The sequence below is a fragment of the Phoca vitulina genome, unplaced genomic scaffold (genome assembly GCF_004348235.1).
Source record: "Phoca vitulina isolate PV1807 unplaced genomic scaffold, GSC_HSeal_1.0 scaffold27, whole genome shotgun sequence".
NCBI lineage: Eukaryota > Metazoa > Chordata > Mammalia > Carnivora > Phocidae > Phoca > Phoca vitulina.
This window is the reverse complement of record NW_022589730.1, coordinates 27,100,742-27,122,284: the sequence shown is the minus strand read 5'-3', so window position 1 is coordinate 27,122,284 and position 21,543 is coordinate 27,100,742. Positions and strand designations below refer to the sequence as shown.

General features: G+C 44.5%; 1 protein-coding gene across 1 annotated transcript in view; it reads right to left on the bottom strand.

The window, feature by feature from the left end:
- Window positions 1-21,543, bottom strand: part of PSTPIP2 (proline-serine-threonine phosphatase interacting protein 2) — a 69,779-nt gene that overhangs the window by 30,500 nt on the left and 17,736 nt on the right. Inside the window, exons 2-4 of the mRNA XM_032422812.1 lie at window positions 6,827-6,927; window positions 3,382-3,459; window positions 362-396 (exon numbers count right to left, since the gene is read on the bottom strand). Coding sequence (XP_032278703.1) covers window positions 362-396; window positions 3,382-3,459; window positions 6,827-6,927 — 214 coding nt within the window. The remainder of the gene's footprint in view (window positions 1-361; window positions 397-3,381; window positions 3,460-6,826; window positions 6,928-21,543) is intronic.

Here is a 21,543-nt window from a genome sequence, read left to right as displayed (position 1 = left end):
AGAAAGAAAGAAAGAAAGAAAGAAAGAAAGAAAGAAAGAAAGAAAGAGAGAGAGAGAAAGAAAGAAAGAACGAACGAACTGGACAGGACCCTTTGAAGACCAGAGTGCCAGGGTCTTGCCCTGGATTTCAAGTGTGAGAACCGCAGCTCTAAGTGAGTCAAATGCACACCATGATGAGAGGGTGTGCAGGATGGGTTCTCCTCCTCATTTCAACTCTGCAGAGTTCCTTTTCACCTTGGGAGCTGCTCTAATTTTTTTCTCACTGAATATGAGATTGCTGTTCACATTAAAACCCACTGCTGGTGATAGACAGACCCAGCACCCGCCAGGGCCGGCAAACACGGTTTAGAGAATCACTTACGCTGCTTGAAGACTTCCAGGGCCCGCTTCAGGGTGCTAAAAAACAAGCACATGTATAGTTTCAGTTCTGGAAATTGGCTGTGCAATCTTATAATGCCACGGCATGCTTCTCTCTGCCCGCATCTCATGGCCTGTCAGCTCAACTTTGCCCATGAGCTTGGGAAGACCACAAAGGATCAAGACTTTTGCCATTCACTTTCCTCTTTCTTACTCTCTCAATCTCAGGCACAAGCATTATACATTCTCCACTGTCCACCCGGGTACAGCAAGATGCCAAAATTCCTTATGCTTCATTTCCCCCAATGGTATTACAGGAGTTATGGTCCCTTTCTCATAAGAATACCGGTCCTTCGGTAAGATATGATAATGAGAAATATGGATACAAGCTAATAAAGGAAGGGTTCAAACTCTGGCTCCTGATCGCCCCCTGTTTCATTCACTCATCAATCATTTGTGCTTATGGAACATAAACTATGAGCCAGGTGTTGTGGCAGATGTTAATGATTCAATGGTACAAGACAGACACAGTCCCAGACCTCACACTCCAATGGGGGAGACAGACATTAAACACATTGTATTAGTGTTCTATTGCTGAATAACAAATTACCACAAAATTAGCAGCCTAAAACAACACACACTTATTACCTCACGGTTTCAGTGGAGAAAGACCCTGCTCATTTTTCACACCTTCTCTTGATCTCCCCCATCCTCTTACGGCCCATGGCTCCTCCTTCCTTGGAGACCCCCTTGCCTATGGTTTGAGTTCTCCCCATCCTATACTTCTTTAAGTAAACCTCCTTCTGGGGTCACTTGGCCCTGGGAATGTTCTTGCTCAGGCTGCCTTCACAGAAGCAGATCTCACTGGGCTCATTCCAGCCACTCAAGTAGGAATGGAACTCTGTGAATTCACGGTCCCCCAGCCACAACAGCATAAGATCATGGATCATTTCCTATATGTATATATGTGTGTGGCAAATTTTGCTATTTTGCAAAGTAAAAACCCTCGTCTTTTCCAGCTGGCCACTTCTTCTAGCTCTCACTTTTCCTGCTCTGTTCATTTATCCCAAAAGAAAGGATTCTTCTTTCTCCATGCCTTTTCTCACACAAACATTTCCAATTATTACAAAGATATCAAGCAGAAAAACATAACTGCACATTCTCCATTCACCTTACCCATCTTATGATACAATTTTTCAAGGAACACAATGTACTAGAAAGTGTCCCTATCAAACAAGTATGCTAGTGGTCCAGAAGCACAAATGAGCATCACTGAAGCACAGACTTACTACTGGAATTAGTGAGAAAGGCAGAGGACTATGGCAGCAGGTACAACCGGAAGTCTTTCTCCACGGCGAGTTGTGGACTTGAAATCCAGCCTTACCCACAAATTGTTCAGGGTCTAAAATTTTTCCCCACCCTAAGCAACTGGCTGAAGGGCCACTAAAAGGGCAGTCCAAATCTCTCTTTTGTTTGTCATTAGGTTTCTTGTCTCCCATCATCACTTAATTGCTATTTCCCTTGTTCAGGACAAGATGACAATCCGGAGAGAGAATCGGAACGTTGGGGGTAGTGGCCTAGCAATGTCCATCTCCTCTTCTCCCTAGTGTTCTTCACTGTGGGAAGAGAAAATATTCTACCACCCTTTTAAATAAGCGCTTTGGCCTTAAACCCTAATGCGGCCCATTAGAGACCTGAGTCTCTCAATGTGGTCCAGGAGATGAAAAGTTCTAACTAGTCCACAGAGAAGCGAGTCTTGCACTCTTATCGAAGGCCCCTTCCTAAAGATCATCCTAGAGGTGACAGAAACAGAAGTCACCCAAATGACCTTTTTTTTTTTTTAAGATTTTATTTATTTATTTGACAGAGAGATAGAGAGAGAGCACAAGTAGGCAGAGCGGCAGGCAGAGGGAGAGGGAGAAGCAGGTCCCCTGCTGAGCAGGGAGCCCAACTCAGGACTCGATCCCAGGACCCTGGGATCATGACCTGAGCCGAAGGCAGACGCCTAACAGACTGAGCCACCCGGGCGCCCCCCCAAATGACCTTTCATATCGATCTTGGAGACACCGTTGCCACGAATCATTTCCCATTGCATCTTTCACTCTGAGGTACACTCTAAGAAGGAACACTGACTGGCTTTTGTCACAGAACACAGAGAACGATGCTAGAGGCTCTCTAGGAATCTACTAAGTTATAGGTCAGATATCTAAGAATATAATAAATATCATTTTGGATCAGGGCGCCTGGGTGGCTCAGTTAGTTAAGTGTCTGACTCCTGGTTTGGGCTCAGATCCTGATCTTAGGGTCCTGGGATCAAGCCCCACACCAGGCTCCACACTCAGCTGGGAGTCTGCCTGAGATTCTCTCTCTCCTTCTCTCTCTGCCTCTCCCCCACCATGCTTGCACTCTCACTCTCTCTCTCTCTCTCAAATAAATAAATAAACCTTTAAAATATATATATCATTTTGGATCAGACTCATTCTGCTAAATATCAGAGAGCTCAAGAAATATCAATACAGGAGGCTGTATGACCGCCCATGAAGCCACCAGCCCTATAGATGAGAGAGTGTTCCTAAAGCCATATCTGTATTCAGTGAGTGACGGAAGAATAAATAAGTACAGAAACCTCACATCACTGGTGAGAACTATAAAATGGTGCAAAGACAATCTCTCAGAGTTGTCACAAACAGCGTGCATGCATGTGTGCATGTGCCTAAGCCCCTCTATTAAATGTCTAGTATAAAATTACATATAGTATAATCTTCCCGATGAAAAAGTATACATAGAAAAAGACTTCAAAGAAAATCTAGAAAGTTTTACTAATGGGTTGTGGCTTCATAGTTCATTGGAGCCTTCTTTCTATTTTTCTGTATTTTTCATAACTGGAAATAAGGGGGAAAAAACAATTATAAACTGTTTTCACCCAATACACGTCACCCCACTGGCCAGCTCTGTCTGCTGAAGCAATGGGGGCTCCGGGCAGTACTGGTCGACCAGGAACCCGGAACGAAGCGTGGCACCTACTTGATCTCCGACTGTCCACATGGCTTCTTCCTGGAGAGGCTGAGAAGGTCTTTGCCATATTTCTCTTCAATTGATGCCCTAAGGGGAACAGAAGAGAGAGCTCTGAGTCCTTCTTGGTGCTGATTCTTAGTTAAAACACATGGCACTCCCCTCGAGGGCAAAACTGCACCTCTGACGGGAGAAGCTCAGATATAACACCATTCTCTAAAATGCAGAACTCCCTCTACCCAACAGGAAGAACTGCGAGAAGACCAGTGGTCTTCACCTCTAAGTCGCCAGCCTGGACATCACGGGCAAAACCAGAAATGGCCCCCTGACCAGCACAGGCTCGGGCATTACAGACTGACTATTCAAAACTATGACCCAAGAATTTATATACCAAAAATTGATTTTTATTTATATTTATATACATATACTTAAGTGGCGTAAGAGATACTTCCACCAAATGCCGCACTCCTAAGGCCCACCCCTCCTCCCATGTTCTCGAGCAGCAGCCTTTTAACCAGCCTATAGAGTTCCTCATTCACAGTCAATTCAAAGATGCAGCTAAACTGTAGCAACGAGAGGGACAGAATATAAACTCTGCAGTTGGCAGGTCTCACAAGAACAGCAGATCGTTACTTGGTGTAGTATGGTCTGTCTAATGTGCCAAATATCCCCATTCTCCCATCAGTTACAGTGTCCCAGGTACCGCAGCAGGAACACTGCAGTGGGGTCCGGGACCTGATTTTCCTAGGTTTGAAACCAGATCTATCCTTTCTTAGCTGTCTGACCTTAGGCAAGTTACATAACCTCTCTGAGCCTCAGTTTCTTCAACTGTAAAATAAGGATGATAAAACTTACCACACAGGGTTATTAGGAGAACGAACAAGATAATGTATGCAAAATATATGGTAGCTTATATGTGTATCTGGCAAGCCTTCAATAACTGGCAGCTATTAATATAATCTCACTTAATTGCCTCTAGCTACTCGCTGCAGGATGATGATCCTCATTTTTATATTCTTCGTTTCCTGCTCATATCAGGAGCTTGGTTTGTAAGCCAGCCCCATCTGGGGTTCTAGGGGTGAGAGAGTCCATGGGCTTGAGTACCAGGGACAAAATAGGTTCATTTCAGGGGCACCTGTGTGGCTCAGTTGGTTAAGCGGCTGCCTTCGGCTCAGGTCATGATCACAGGGTCCTGGGATCGAGCCCTGCATCGGGCTCCCTGCTCAGCAGGGAGCCTGCTTCTCCCTTTCCCTCTGCTGACCGCTCTGCCTACTTGTGCTCTCTCTCTCTCTGTCAAATAAATAAAATCTTTAAAAAAAAAATAGGTTCATTTCATTGTTAACCAGTGGAAGACCTCAAACTGGGATGTTCTGTAGAACCCTGCTTTTAGGGGCGCCTGGGTGGCTCAGGAGTTAAGCATCTGCCTTCAGCTCAGGTCATGATCCCAGGGTCCTGGGATCGAGCCCCACGCTGGGCTCCCTGCTCAGCAGGAAGCCTGCTTCTCCCTCTCCCACTCCCCTGCTTATGCGCTCCCCCCCCCCCCTTTTCTCTCTCTCTCTCATGTGTGTGCTCTCTTTCTCAAATAAAGAAATAAAATCTTAAAAAAAAAAAAAAGATTCTCTCTCTTTCTCTTGGCTCCCCCAACTTGTGTGCTCTCTCAGCCTCTTTAAAAAAAAAAAAAAAAACCCTAAATAAAATTGAATAAAATAATAGGACAGTGATGTTTGTTAAACTTTTGTTTTATGCATGTGTGTGCTGGGTGGCAGTGTAGATTTTTTTATTTCCTTTTTCTTTAGAAAACTTTATTTTTTAATTTTTATTTTATTTCTTACTGAGGGTTACATTTAAAAAAAAATGTGGACACCACTGATTTCCATCCCCAACCCCATTGTGTCAGGGGTCTCTTGGATGGTCCTGCCTGGGCAGCAGAAGCTTCAGTCAGTAGACCATGGCTCCTCACAGATGTATGGCAAGGCTAGGTCACTCCCAGGAGAAAATGTATAAAAGCCCCACCTGGAGGAGGAACACAAAAAGCGAGGGATGTTGTGCAATCTGTGTATCGCGCGGTTGTGAAACGCCTGTTTGCCAGCTCCCTTGTCAGAGCTCTGCTGAAGAAAGGAGGAAGCCCACCTCTGGTGCCCATTAGGAGAAAGGAAAGGTGTAACTTGTCACCACTGCCAACCAGCTTGGGTAGAAGAGGGAGGCTGGTCCCTCAAAGGAGGAGGTGCAATGACCAGCTCCCTGGAGCCTGAGAGTGGACACACCTCTCCCCACGCACCCCTCCTGATATGCACCGTGTGTCAGGGCTCCAGTTCCCTGGCGACTTTCAAAGAGTTTAGGGAGAGAGGCCTCATCATCCAGGGCGGACAACCATAGACGTGTGATGTTACCCAATGTTCTCTCGAGAAGAAAATAAAAACACTTGATGGAAAAACACGTTGATGTCTGGATCTCCAAGTTATAAACCTTTTACTCACTGTGTTACAAATAGAATCTGTTCATTAGTCTGGGTCCTGGCAACAACCCTGATCTTTGGCCAAAGATCCCTCTAAAGTGTTCCTTCATCCGGAATCACTGGGAAATTGAGTATTCTGGTGGGATAAGATTTTCCACAAAACTAACTTACCCCATTAAGTATGGAATTAAAAAAAAAAAAAATCCTATCCATTAAAAAAAGAAAAGGAAAGGAAAAATCCTCTAAACTGGCATGGACCGCCCTGAACACCCCCTGCCCTCTGGAATGCTGTGACCCACCCCCCTCTTTCTCACTGCTCGGTGGCCACGGCCACCCCACCTCACCCCACCCCACCCGGGTCTCTGAATCAGGTAAGTCATGCTCATCTCCACCTGCAAGCTTGCTGTCCTCCCACAGACACCTAGCTACTCCTCCATCTGTCAAATCCACACCACCCGGGGCGCCTGGGTGGCTCAGTCGGTTAAGCGGCTGCCTTCGGCTCAGGTCATGATCCCGGGGTCCTGGGATCGAGCCCCACGTCCAGCTCCCTGGTCAGCAGAGAGCCTGCTTCTCCCTCTCCCTCTGCCTGCCACTCTGCCTACTTGTGCTCTCTCTCTATCTCTCTGTCAAATAAATAAATAAAATCTTTAAAAAAAAAAAAAAAAATCCACACCACCCTCCGAGGGCCCCTCAAAGGTCCTGTCTGCCCCTCTTTATTGACCGGTCTTTCACAATCTCCCTCTCCCATGAGGTTTTTAGTGCTATGCGTATCACCTCACTGGATTTTATGATAATTTGTTTGCTGTTTCATTCATAAATCTCATCTGTCACAATGATTTCTAAGAACTTCAGGACAGAAATATCATTTACTTCTTGGATATCATCCCATAACCTAGAGCAGAGGGCCTGTGAACCCCTGAAGACAAACAGAAAGCAGTAAATGGTCCTTTGAGTGGGAGTGCTTTGTCTCCCCCTCCGTCTTCAAGGAAGAACAGCGTGTACCTCTCTTTCAGAAAGTCTTCAAACTCTTTGCAGTTCTTGCGGCCGTTGTTCAGGTGCTGGATGATGCAGTCGTAGCCCGTGGTGCTCAGGATGTCTGAGCTCTGGTGAGAAATGACATTGCGTCAGAGCGGGGACAGGGGGGACGGCAGCCCCAGGCCTGCAGAGTGCACAGGGCAGGGCACAGGGGGGAAGCCGGCAGTGGGAAGTTTCTGAAGCACTTCACCTCCAAGACATATGTGACCAAAGAGAACAAACTAGAAGAAGTTAAGTGTGTATGCAGCTATGGCAGAATTGTCAAAGTTATGAAACTAAAGGGCCACGAATCAGGAAGTGATGGGACAGAGAGAGCACATGGATGAGGGAGCTGGCCGGGTTCTGTCCCTCCCTGGGCCCCCACCCAGAACCAGAACCAGGGCTACACAGTTTTCCCTTTGTCCTTAAACTTGTCACAGAGCTTGACACGGATGTCTCTCCCCACAACCAATAAGCCTGGTCTGCAGGGGGAGGGTTGAGGGTATCCCTACAAAGGGCAAGCAGCTCTGAGCCAGGAGCCAGGCCCCAGGAGCGGAGAGGGGGCCCGCTTCCCACCGGGAAACATGAAGGGGAACCAGCATGACCCACCACATGGTCACTGGCTGGCTCCAGTTTGGGCGGGAGGGGAGATAGGAATGTGTTTTTTCATTTTAAATTAGCAATCTATACTATTTTATTCTACTGTGAGCTCTGAGGTTGGAGGAAGCTACCTAAGTCCCCAAAGCAGTATCCCCAGAGACAGTATATTTTTAAAATCAACATCCCTCAGCCCCTTAAACCAACCAGTCAGGGGCTAAAGAATATCCCCTAAAGTGTCCCCTAATGAGGCTAGTTCCCTGGCTTCTACGTCCAAATGCATACAATAGAGGTTGCCAGATTCAGACTCCAGTCCCTTAGGGAGGTTAGTTAGGCTGCCCTGGGGTATGTCCTGGGGAGCTCTGAACTCACCCACCCCAGCCCAGCCCAGGTGATCACCCCTTCCCAGCCCCCAGTCAGCTGAGGGGGGTACCACCCTGCCCTTGGTGGTGACTGGTGGACTCCTGAAGACACCTCTCTACTTAGCGCCGGGCACCAGAGAAGCAGAATTTCTCTCTTCCATTTGCTGCCACTCACACAGCCTGGCCTAGCAGACAGGGTCTCAGGGAGATCCAGCAGGACCAAGGCTTGAGGTTGATTTAACGTGGCATTCAGAAACCTAACTGGCCATAACTCACACTGCATTTTTAAAGATGGATTATTGCCGGAATAGTCAATTCTACACATATAATTAAACCTAAGTAAGACATGCCTTTAATTCTATGAATTCTGGCTGTTGTTTCAGCATAGATTTAGGCCTCGGGAAGCCTAAGGAAACAGCCTCCACCAAAGCTTCATTCCTCTCCCCACCCCTCCATACACACTTCTGTCTCAGCCAGGTAGGCTTCTTACAGTCACCTGCAATGTAGCGCTCAGCAGCAACTCTAAGACAATGTTTACATTATCCCCTCCTGAATCCAAATCCAGCCCCTCAACCCCCAAGTTTTCTGGAAGCCTCCTCTGAGTAGCCCCCATGCCCCCTCCCCTGGGCTCTCAGAGCGCCCCGCCTCTGAATTTGCTGTTTGGTATCTACCACATGAGGAACCTTGCTGTCCCAGCCCTTCACAAGTTTCTGCAGCTTCTTCCCAGTCTGGGGCCACTCCTATACACACACACACACAACCAACCAAACCATCTAGCTTCATATGATGCACACCAAAGGTCTGCAGTAAAATTCTGTAGGATGAAAATGCCTCTTGTGTTCCAGCCAGATGCATCCAAGGAGAAGGATGAAAACAGACTCTGGAGTGAATGAGTGAATGAATGGATACCCAGGGCCACAGTCAATGCTGGTCTGTAGACAGAAGTGCTTTGCCCTTCCCAGAGAAAAGCACTTGGGTTCTCTGTCTTATGATATTCATTTGAAAAAGGTACTTTCCTTTTTCTTAATGAAAGGTGCAGACACTCTTTGGGCCGGGCAGGAAGGATGGGAGATAGACCAGGGTTTCATGGAAACAAACCAGATCACTAGGACTCCTGGCTGTCAGCCTTAAAAAACCAGAACTGCTGCTTCAGAGCAGAGACTGGGATACAGAGGCGACCAAGAAAGGAAACCCCCAAGGATTTGGAGGCCAAGTAGGATAGAAAACTGCATGAGCACTGAGATGGCATCACCAATCTGCCATCAGAACTGATAACCCCATAACCCCAATATCCCCAGCTGGGTAAACGGAGCCCTCTACACAATATCCCTGACTTCCCTCCCCCAGCTTTTCCCACACTGGTCTCTTCCCTGACCTCCAAATGAACAGTTTGTGTTTCTACCCCAGGACTTTTACACATGCTCCCCTCCCCCCCCCGCCCCGCCCCAGTGGGAATGCCATTTCCTCCTCTTCACTTAAGTCTCACCTCTGCTTCAGAGCCAGTTCAAATCCCATTTCCTCTCTGGAGTCTTCCTCAAGTAATCCCTCTACAGTCTTCTCTTCCTCTTCTGACTACCCAGAGTGTTTAATGCCCATTCATCTATTTGGCTCTTATTCTGTATTATTTTATGTCTTTAGTTAACATCTTTTTAAAAATTAGTTAACTTCTTAAAGATTTCTGGATTACACCCAACTTTTATCACCCACAGCAGCTTCCACGTTAATGGTGTTTGAGAAATGTCTGTTAATTATATGCCAACTACAGACAAGATACTAACAAGGTTACAAAGCCCTCATTAGAGTTCTCGCAACCAAGGAGCCTATTGTTCACTTAGGGAGTCAGTAAAAGACAATTACATAAAATAAACGTCCATGCACAGGAAAATTAGAGATTAAAACAATATACAAGACTATAAAGAGAAAATATGTAATGAATGAGGTAGAGAAGAAAGATTAGGCTTGGGTCATCAGAAAGAGAAGAAATAGGATTTGAACTGAGTCTTTTAGAATGACTGGGATTCACACGAAAAATCAGAAGATATTTCAAACCAACTGATAGTGAAGAAAATGGTATATCAACATTTGTGAGATGCACCAAAATAGTGCTTAAAGGGAAACTTAGAGCTCTAAATGCTTATATGAGAAAAAAAAGTTTCTAAAATTAATGATCTAAGACTTCACTTAATGGAACTAGGAAAAAAGAATGAATGAAATCTGTAGTAAGTAGAAGGAAGGAAATAAAAGTAGTGGAACACAATGACACAGAAATGGACCAACAAAAAAATGTTCATGAAAAATTGCTTACCTTCCCGGGGAAATTCAAATTAAAGTCACAGTAATATCTACTTCATGCCCATGCCCACTAGAGCAGCTAAAATTAAAAAGTCAACATTGAATGTAAGCAGGAATGCTGAACTACGGGAACTCTCACGCATTGCTGATGGGAGTATAAAAACGATACATTTTGAAAAATGGCGATCTCTCGAAAAGATAAATATATACATACCCCATTACCCAAAGTTCCACCCCTCAGCATTTACCCAAGCAAAATGAAAACATATGTCCACAAAAGGACTTGCACGAGAATCGTCATGGGAGTGTTAGACGCAATAACCCAAAACTGGAAACAACCCAAATGTCTAACAACTGATGAAGGGCAAACAATGTGTGGTATATTCATACAATGGGATACTACTCAGCAATAAAAAGACAGAACTCCTGACCCATGAAACCACATGGATGGATCTCAAAAACCTTACAAAAGTGAAAGATGCCAGGCACAAAAAGTATGTGCTGTGTAATATCATTGACACGACATTCTAGGACAGGCAGGCAGTCCTAAGACTTATTTCTATGGGAAAATAGATAACAGTGATTACCTGAGTGAGAAACTGAGGCTGGAGTGGGAAGGGCCCCTCAGGGGATTTCCTGGAACGATGGAAAAGCATACACCCATGTGACCTGCAGTCCTATCAAGATCATCCTATAGAGAGGTGTGGGCTGTACAACTGTGTGCAGTTTTCGAAACTCACTGACCTAGGCATTTTATCTTATGTAAATTACGCCTCAATAAAATTAAAAGGTGAAAAAAAAATGGATTAGGATGCAGAGGGAGAACGGGCAGGAGGCAGTGAGTAGAAGGAACAGAGGAAGCTAAGCCTTAGAAGTGGACCTGGGCTTGGAGTCCTGGGCGGGGCAGGGAGATGAAAAAGAAGGGAGAGCGGATCCAAGCACCCAACAAACCTCCCCAAGACCCAGAACGTAAGGTTTCATGATGCTCAAATTACAAAGAGTAAACAGCATTCAGGTTTCAATCAATGGGTTAGTAGTTAAACCACAAAGGCATTTCAGTTTTTTTTAAGACAAAAAACTTGTCAGATCCAGCAGTGAGCGCATGGGCGCCACATCAGCAGACGCGTGAACCAAAGAAGAGGACTAACAGTCTCCTGAGCACGGTAGCAGGCAGCCCAGACCAGGTGGGGCTGTGGGTTCACAGGAGGAAGTCTCTGCGGGCTGCCTGGTGGAGGGTAACCCCACTGCCCACCAGCTCCCCACCCCAGATCTAACACTCAGGTCTGATTCCACTCACTCAGCCCAGGCACATACACGTCTCCTTCCTGCCCGCGCTGAGCCCCCTGCTGCAGGGGCCTCTGAGAACTTGTTCCCTGGCTCCTTTTCCCCCATGGGGCCTCCGGACAGAAGGATGAAGGCAGAGGGGAAGCAGAGAGTACCTGCAGCTTCCAAAGCTGCCATCCGAGCTACAGGTGCTGCGCCAGAGTGTCCCCACGTCTGGTTCTGTGCTGCATCTCCCGGCCACCCTATCGGTCACGGTGTCTGCTACACACGGTTTCTCTACACGGGGGAATCACCCAGGCAGACCCCCAGGTCCCACCCAGACCCGCCGGTTCTGAGCGTGGGGAATCTCCATTGTTTACACTCCTCGCAAGTGACTTCATGCCGTTTGAGAACAGCTGCCACAGCAATGATGACAGACAAGAAAACAATCAGGGTTCCCGCGCGGAGGCGCTGAACACGGAGGAAAGCAGGACGCACGCGCACGGCCGCCGCGGGCCGCAGGAGAACCACTGCTGGGAACGGGCACGAAGGGGGCAGAGAACGACTCCATGGTTTGCACTTCGTTATGAAACCTCTTCGAGTGAAAAATGCAAATCAGCGTGGATGCCTTCTGGAGGGCCCCACCAGAAGGGGGCGGGGCCGCTGACTTGGGCGTTCGGTACAAAGGCTGCGTTTGGCGGCCACCTGGCGTGTGACGCACCGGCCGGGCGCACTTTGCCTTACGGGTCCACCGCGCGGTCCAGAAACACAGCGAGGCGGGAGCTATTTCCATGTTTTACAGCTGGAGAAAATAAGGCGCTAGGAAGTGAGGGTCTCCTGACCACTGCCTCCAACTGCAATGAAAAATGTTAACCCTTAACCAACAATATTATCCAAAATCTCTGTCATTCATTAAGAGCTAGACCGCGACAGTCGGCGTGGGATACAGACCAAGGAGGCATTCCTGTTAGCTCCCTGTGCTCTCAACCTGGACCTTGCTTTCCTACTTTCTTTCCTATCTCCTTTACCCAAAGAGGTAAAACCAAATGGTTCAAACTCACCTTATCAGCAAATAAGGATTAATTATTGTTAATTAATATTAAAAATTAGGTCCAATATTCATTGAATGCTTGCTCTATTCCAAAGAGCATACCAACTATTACGCATGGAATGTCCTGTTTAATCCTTATAACAATCCTATGACACAGATATCATTGTTATCTTCATTTATAGGACAAAAAACTGAGGATCAAAGTCTATATCCATAAACCACTCGACCACACAGCTTCTCTTCCTGGAGGACGAGGACCGTAGCTAACTTTCTGTCAGTCCACTTCCTAGCAATTCTAAAGATTTTATTTTTAAGTAATCTCTACACCCAAGGTGGGGCTCCAATTTACAACCTCCAGATCAAGAGTCAGGGGCTCTGCTGGCTGAGGCAGCCAGGCATCCCGCCCCCACCCAGCAATTCTACATGGGCACCCCCTGGCTTTCATGCCATGCTTGGGTTTGAGTCCAAATTCTACTGTGCCAGCTGTGTGACCTTGAGCTAAGAGCTCAGTCTCCCTTCGTGTGATTTTACAAGGCTGTAAAATGGGGATTATTGTAAGGATCAAATGAGATACTGTGCTTTGAGTTTGTCAAGTGCTTCATAGACTAAAGGAATGAAGGGAGACGCATTCAGATTTCTCAAGACCAGGCCACATGAACAAAAAAGCATATGTATTTGGACCTGTGTGAACTTTTTCCTACGTAGCCTATGAGCTATTCAAAAATAAGTATGTCATCATCAGAGGAAGCAGCGGGAATGTGTCAGAGAGACCTCAGCATGAGATAAGGAAACTGCTGTTTTCAGCCATGTGTTCCTAAAACCTAAAGTCAAAGTCATCTTGTGTCCTTAAGCCCTCTCTTAAGCCATGACAGGGGACTCTGAAGGCAAGAATGAAGCCCACCCCAGTTCCCACTCCAGCAGTGCTCTGCAAGCCCACAGAGTACCTCCTGTGCAATGCCAAACCTTTGCATCAGAAAAAAAAATGATTGGAAGGACGTGTACCAAAATGTTCAAAGCAATTTTCTGGGGCGCTGGCGTGGTGCAGTGGGTTAAGCACCCAACTCTTGGTTTCAGCTCAGGTCATGATCTCAGGGTTGTGGGATCAAGCCCGGCATTGGGGTCCGTGCTCAGCAGGGAGTCTGCTTGAGATTCTCTCTCTGCCTCTCCTTCTGCCCCTCCCCCCACTCTCTCTCCTTCTCTCAAATAAATAAAATATTTTTTAAAAAAAGGAAAGCAATTGTCTTCTTACTATTTCTGTATTTTCTGAATTTTCTATAAAATTGCTTTAATAATCTGAAGTCTTTCTCCCTACCCCCATCCCTTAAAGATGGCAAAGGTCTTTTTTTTTTTTTTTGAGGTCTTTTGTTTCTCCCCCATGTGTTCGCCAGCTCCACTAACAAATGGTCCATAACCACAATGGAAAGTAGAGAAGAGCCCAATGAGGAAGCTGGAGATTTGTAGGAATTTCCGTTATATAAAAAGCAAATGGGGGGCGGGGCGCCTGGGTGGCTCAGTCGTTAAGCATCTGCCTTGGGCTCAGGTCAATCCCAGGGGTCCTGGGATCGAGCCCCGCATCAGGCTCCCTGCTTGGTGGGAAGCTTGCTTTTCCCTCTCCCACTCCCCCTGCTTGTGTTCCCTCTCTCGCTGTGTCTCTCTCTGTCAAATAAATAAATAAAATCTTAAAAAAAAAAAAAAGTGAATGGGGCTAGATGGACAGAGGATGGAAGCCAGTATTCCCACCCATGCAAAACTGAAGTTCCACAAACTTTCCCAGGAAAGCCCCAGAAACCCTCAAGCCCAACTCAGCAAGGGCTGGATCTGAAGCAACCATGGAAAATCGGCAGGGTGTGTTAAGGCCACGGGAACCCGGCCAGTGCCCTGCCCTGCTCTCAGTGCAGGCCGAGCAGCTGATGCTGATTTTTGTGCCAAAGCCCCAAATGGTGCAGACTCCACCCAGCAGCAGGCTGCTAGCAAGGACATGAAGACCAGAACAGCAACAGGCGACTGACCCTAGGTACCATCAGAGCTTCCACAGTAAAAACTGAAAGAAATAAAGGTTATGCACGGTTCTAAAGTCCTGTAAATGCCCTTCACCTCCAGGGTAACACCCTTCCCACTTTCTCACTCCAGGCAGGCAAAACTATCAAAAACTGCCATGATTTCTAGATATACAAGTATCTACTTGGAAAACCAGATATTTTATCAAGCAAAAAGCTAGGAACTGAATTACTTTTTTTTTTTTTAAAGCATTTGCTTTCGTATATGTCAATAATAAACACGTAAGAATGTAACTTAAAACGCAAAGTCCTATTCACGATGCCAACAAGACATATAAAATACCTAGGAATAAGCCTTTTTGAAGGAAAACTATAAAACATTACCAAAAAATACAGACAAAATTCACAATACTTCTAGAAACATATCCTAGTCCCAGATGGAAAAATCTCATACGGGAAAGATTCAGTTCCCCCCAAGTAAATCTATAAAGTTAAAATCATTTCAATCAGAATCAAGATCTCAGTGGGGTTTCTTTTTAAATTTAACTTCATTCCAAAGCCCACCTAAAAAGAGCAGGTGAATGAAAATAGCCCAGAACATGTCAGAAAGATAAGTAATGAGTAAGGACTTAGCCTACCATATAAAAAGCAGTATAAAGTAAGAAAAATTTTAAAAGTGTGGTACTGACATTGAGAATTGATACTCAGGTAAACAAAATACAAATAACAGTCCAGAAATGGTTTTATGTACACAGGGGATTTATTATATGATAAAAGAAGCATTTGAAACCAGAAAGCAAAGGATGGCTTATTCAATAAATGTTATTGTGACAATGACTGTCCATTTTGCCAAAAATTAAATATAGACCCCTTTCTAACATCATACTCTAAAATAAATACCTGATTAAGTAAAGATCTAGGCATGAAAATCATACACATGTAAGAAGAAAATACAGAATATGTATCTTTTTAAATATTGAGGTAAGAGATTTTTCTAGACTGCAAACTTAGAAGACATTAAAAAAAAAAAGGCTAAATTAGCCTATTCTGAAAATACAGTTTAGCAAAATTGACCTCCTTTGAGATAGAAAGTTTAAACAGGCCGATTTTCATAGAAGAAACGGAAAGTAATCAAGGAGCAGAAAAAAGCAACAGAACTGGATGTTTTCACAGGAGAATGGAATTCCACCAAATCGTCAGGGGAAAAAAGTATTCCTAAGGTCCAAAATTGATTGGAAATGAAAGAAAATGTCCTAATTCATCTTGTAAAGCAAGAATAACATAATATTTAAACTTGATGGAGTACAAAAGAGAAAGTTACAGACCAATATCACTTATAAATATTAATCAAAATATTCTAATATTAGCAAAAATAGGGGTGCCTGGGTGGCTCAGTTGGTTGAGCAACCAATTCTTGGTTTTGGCTCAGGTCAAGGTCTCAGCTTGGGATCGGACCCCTGTCATCGGGATCCGTGCTCATTGAGGAGTCTGCTTGAGATTCTCTCTCCCTCTGCCTCACTCCTTCCCCCCACCATACCTCTCTTGAATAAATAAATAAATCTTTATAAAATATTAGCAAAAATAGTCCAATGCCACATTCAGAAGACAATATAACATGACTAAGTGGGATTTACTCCAGGAATGAAAAATTGGTTTACTATCAGGAAGTTTATTAACCTAATAAAACACTGTAATAAATCTAAACAGAAAAATCATGATTTTCTCCATAGATGCCTGTGATAGGCTGAATAACAGACCCCAGAGATACCCAGGTCTTAATTTCTGGACTCCATGAACTTTATCTTATATGGGAAAACAAGTCTTTGTAGATATGATTACATTAAGAATCTTGGAAATAGGGAGATTATCCTGGATTATTTGGGTGGGCCCTAAAATGCAATCACAAATGTTCTTATAAGAAGGAGCCAAAGGAGATTTGATACCAGGGAGGAAAAGCCATGTGACCACGGAGGTGAGACTGGAGTGATGTGTCACCAGCCAAGAAATGCCAGCCACCAGAAACTGGGAAGGAAAAGGAACAGATTCTTCCCTGCAACTTCCAGTACGGCCCTGCTGACACCTTGATTTCATCTTAGTGATGCTGATTTTGGACTTTTGGCCTCCAGAACTGTAAAAGAATACATCTCTACTTGCAGAGGATATAATACACATGGAAAGATAGTCTTTGTTCTTGGATAGGATGACTCACAGTCCTAAAAATGTCAGTTCTGAGTTAATTTGTAATTGTAATGCTATCCCAGTGAAATACCAACAAGTTTTCTGCTATGTGGTTAAAGTTCATACGGAAATCATAAAACTGCAAAGGTGGCCAGGAAAATACTGAGAAGGAAAAGTTCTGAAGGGAAGCCTGCCCTACCAAACATTTAGACATATTATAAAGCCTCCATAATTAACACACTGCAGGACTGGTGCAGAAATAGTCAAACAGACCAGTGGAATAAAATATAAAGTCCAGAAATAGATGCAAGTACACATGGAAATTTAATATATGCTAAAGGTAGCATCTCACATCACTGGGGCAAAATGCACTTTTTCATAAGTGGTGCTGGGGCAACTGTTAGCCATTTAGAAAATGATAAAAATAGATTCAAACCCCATACCATACACAACAATAAATTCAAAATGGATCAGAGATCTCAAGGTAAAAACATGAGACCTGCAAGTACTAGAAGTAAACATTCATGGGGCACCTGGGTGGCTCAGTTGGTTAAGAGTTTGCCTTCGGCTCAGGTCATGATCCCAGGGTCCTGGGATCGAGCCCCGCATTGGGCTCCCTGCTCAGTGGGGAGCCTGCTGCTCCCCCTGCTTGTGCTTTCTCTCTGTCTAATAAATAAAATCTTAAAAAAAAAAAAAAAAAGAAGTAAACATTCCAAAAGGTTTTCTAACTGTGATTTAAAATCCAAGTGCACTGGGGCGCCTAGGTGGCACAGTCAGTTAAGCGTCTGCCGTCGGCTCAGGTCATGATCTCAGGGTCCTGGGATTGAGCCCCGCATAGGGCTCCCTGCGCGGCAGGGGGCCTGCTTCTCCCTCTCCCTCTCCCCCTGCTTGTGTTCACTCTCTCACTGTGTCTCTCTCTGTCAAATAAATAAATAAAATCTTAAAAAAAAAAAAAAAGAATGAGAATTGGGGCGCCTGAGTGGCTCAGTCAGTTAAGCATCTGCCTTCAGCTCAAGTCATGACCCCAGGGTCCTGGGATTGAGTCCCACATGGAGCACCACATGGAACCCTGCATCGGGCTCCCTGCTCAGCTTCTCCCTCTCCCTCTACCCCTTCCCCCGTTCGTGCTCTCTCTCATTCTCTCTCTCAAATAAATAGATAAAATCTTTCAAAAAAAAAGAATGAGAATTATCACTAAGAACTGATACGGGTTGGCTTCCAGTCTATATTTTTTACAGTAAAGAAAGCAAAGGGCAGGAGGGTAACTGCAGTGTGGTCACAAAGTCTGGAAACACAGACAAATGTTATATAATAAATGATTCACTGCTATTACATTACAAAGTGTTCGATGACATCATATGACATGTTGAACGTGTTGTCCTTGATTGGCAATGCATAGTTCAATAAGTTCTGCAAAACCGCTATGAACATGGCTTATTAATACAGCATTTCTGTCAAACCCCGCACATGCACCTTTGCATTGCTTTGAGGGATTCATGGGTCTGATTTTCATGGAATAAACCTGCCATTAACATGCCCCAGAAGTAAACAAGGATTGTCAGTTACAAAAAATAAAACAACTGCACACACATTTCCAGACTCTGTGGCCATTCTGTATAGAATATTGCCTTTTGCATTAAGAAAGAAAAGAAAATGAGAAAATATATCTTATCTGCTCATTTGTACAAAAAGAAACAGGAAAAACAAACCAGAAATTAATGGAATTAGTCATGTACAAGGGGTAAGTGAGATCAGAGTGGACAAGAGAGGAGTGGAATTGGGACAGAAGGAGTGGGGGAAGGTGATGCTTCTCTGGGCACACCTTTTTAAGTTGTTCTCACTTTTGAAATTTGTTAACATTTTACATAGTGGGAAATGCTGGAAACGTGCGAGTAAGGGAGAAACCTCTAGAGTGGAACACAAAGAGAAAGAAGCGAACCTAACCTCATTTGAATGAATAAAATCACCACACTGAAGGAGAGGGAGGTACAACCAACCCGAATAACTTTTGTACACCCTATTCTGACAATGTACTCTCAGCCTAAGGCCAAAAGACGTCAACACATTAAACTCTAGCTTGGTTCTCGCAATGGTATTGGTTAGCAATTCTGAAACTACTTTCTAGTGTCTTAGGTCCTGAGTAAATGAGTAAATATACTATGAATAATGGGAGCCAGGTTTCCCTTAGGTAAGGGAGCAGTGATACACAAGAGCTGGCTCACCCCAGTGAGGACCAATTCTGCATACCTCTTCCTAGCGCCCCCCTGAGTAATGTCACGTTGGTGGTTTGAAACTGGCCACAGAGGGAGTTCTTACATGATGGAAATTGGCAAATGCTGCAAAGCAAAATTTGTATCCACTGGATAAAATACAGCAAGTGGGGGAATGGAATTGGAGGTATCATTATGCATACTTATGTTCCCTCACTCTGTCTGTTGAGAGAGCCTAGAAACAAGGAATTCCACAGGTAGCAATAAGTACATCCAAAGCACAAATACTGGTTTCTCAATCCTATTCTCTTAAAAGGAACCAGGGCTCTTTGGAGAAATGGCAGATTCCAGGACTGGGGCAGAGAAATTAGCTATTAAACCTGTAACATCTTGTCCCAGAAAGCAAGGAGTGCTCAAACAATGATGGGAATATATCCAAAGGACACAGGATCTAGGACACGTGATCCAGTTTGGAGGGGCTCCTTGCTATCCAAACCTAGCAAAAGTGGAGCATCAAGGTAAATCATGATGGTAACATATCATAATCCATTGAATAAAATAAGAATCCATGTGTGCATACTAACAGAGAAAGAGAGAGAGGGAGGAGAGAAAGCTCTTCCTTACAGTAGAATACCAACTTTATTGTATAGATAGAATCAGAAAATCACCATACAAAGACTTGTACATGAATGTTCATAGCAGCTTTAGTTGTAACAGCTGAAAACTGTAAACAACTCAAATATCCATCAAAGATCAATGGATAAACAAACTGTGACATTTCCATAAAGTGGAATATAACAAAATTGAACATATAACAAAAAACAACTTCACATTTTACTACAGATTCATTTCTATTATGTGCGGTAAGACCATGACTTTGTGAAAGACAATTATCCCTCCAAATTTAACATAGAAGGCATTAAGATTTAGGAGACATTAATGTTCAGAAAGTTGGCTAATGTTCAATTATTACCTATCTAACCTTCAACATGATCCAAATCTCTCTCTCCCTCTCTCCTTCTCCTGCTCTGCCTCTCTGTCTCTGTCTCTGTCTCTCTCTCTCTCTCTCTCACACAGACACACACACACCCCTCAGGGACATGAGAAATTTGATTTACAAATCCACTGGGAGAGAAAAATCTAAGAACTGAAGGTGGGTGTTTTAATCCATGAGGAACAGTAGACCACCCCCAAGGGCACTGCTAATGTTAGTGCTAACACTTTCCCAGTTACTAAAAGCAAGTTGAAGTTCTAGAGTTTACCCCTGAGAGGGGCATGACTGCCTATATCACAGGATAAAATCAGTGGTGCATCATTCCATTTTAGCGTATGTGCTGAGGAAGCGAGTACAAATCAGTGTCCAGAAATACAGACTCTAAAGTCCTCCTCCTAGTGCACAGCGTGCCCAAGACACCGCACGGGCCTGGAGAGAATGAGTGCCAGGAAGTGGTTACACCTAAAACTGGAAGTCAGTCCTCAGATAGGGAAGCAAGGGAACAAGAGAGTGGTTCTCCAAACCCCAGCAGTCGGCCAGCAGAACCAAGAAAGCCAGCCAGATCAAACACCCCACGGACCACCACCACTGTCAAAGCAAATAACAGAACTAAGCCAGGAATCCAAAGTAGGTCAAGCCCTACTTTGGAAATGTCCAAAGTCACTGCCCTGGCTGACTTGTATTCCCTCCTGCTCCACGTGGGTGGGAAGTTTGAACCCAATCCAAAAAAATTCCCACCAGCCTCTGACCCCCTTCGTGTCACATCCCCACCGAAATACCATTTTGAATGCCTTTAATCTATCTATTATCCTTATGGTGTACCCAGTAGGCAAACCAGATACTCAAAGGAGAAGAAATCTCCAAGTCTTGGGACAATATGTAACCGTGAAGACTCATAAACAGCCACATCCCTGCAGAAGTAATGTCTAGGATGCACGTCCACAGCTGCTAACTGGGAAATCTCAATGGCATGCCTTATCCCATACTCCAGTAATCCCCATATTCCATCGATTGGGTTTTTTTCCATGACAATTTAGCTGAAGCCAAGAATCTGCAAATTAATAGAAAATATGTAATGTTCATGAGAATAACTTTTTCTAAGGTAGAACCTGGCCTCAGTGCATTCATTCCTCTTCAGTATCTTCCATCCTCTTCATCTCTATTTCTGAAACCCCAGGGCCTAAATCGGAAGAATCCTCAAAAAAAATTTCCCTTATGTTCTCAGGGTTTGGATTTGCCAAGGCAAAAGCGGGTTTATAATTTCTAACACATTTTGGACCAAAAATGAATCGGAGTTAATTATCAATTGATTAGAAAATGGAATTGGGGGCGCCTGGGTAGCTCAGATGGTTAAGCATCTGACTCTTGATTTGGGCTCAGGTCGTGATCTCAGGGTCCTGGGATCGAGCCCAGAATTGGACTCTGTGCTCGGCAGGGAGTCTGCTTAAGGACTCTCTCTCCCTCCGCCCCTCCCCCAACTCATGCTTGCTCTCTCTCTCTCACTAAAATAAATAAATGTTTTGTTTTTTTTTTTTAAGTGCAATTGAGCAGAATATCCATGTCCTAAACATTGGAGGTAATCAAAGAGTCTATTGACTTTCCCACAGTATTCTAGCCTCGGAGCACTACTGTATTAGAGAGCATCTTACAGCTCAGCCATATATCTCGTTTCCATCCTTTTATAAATGAACGAATGCAGGCCTAGGTTGCAACTTGACCAGTCATTATATTCTCAACATGAACAGAAATACATAATGCAAA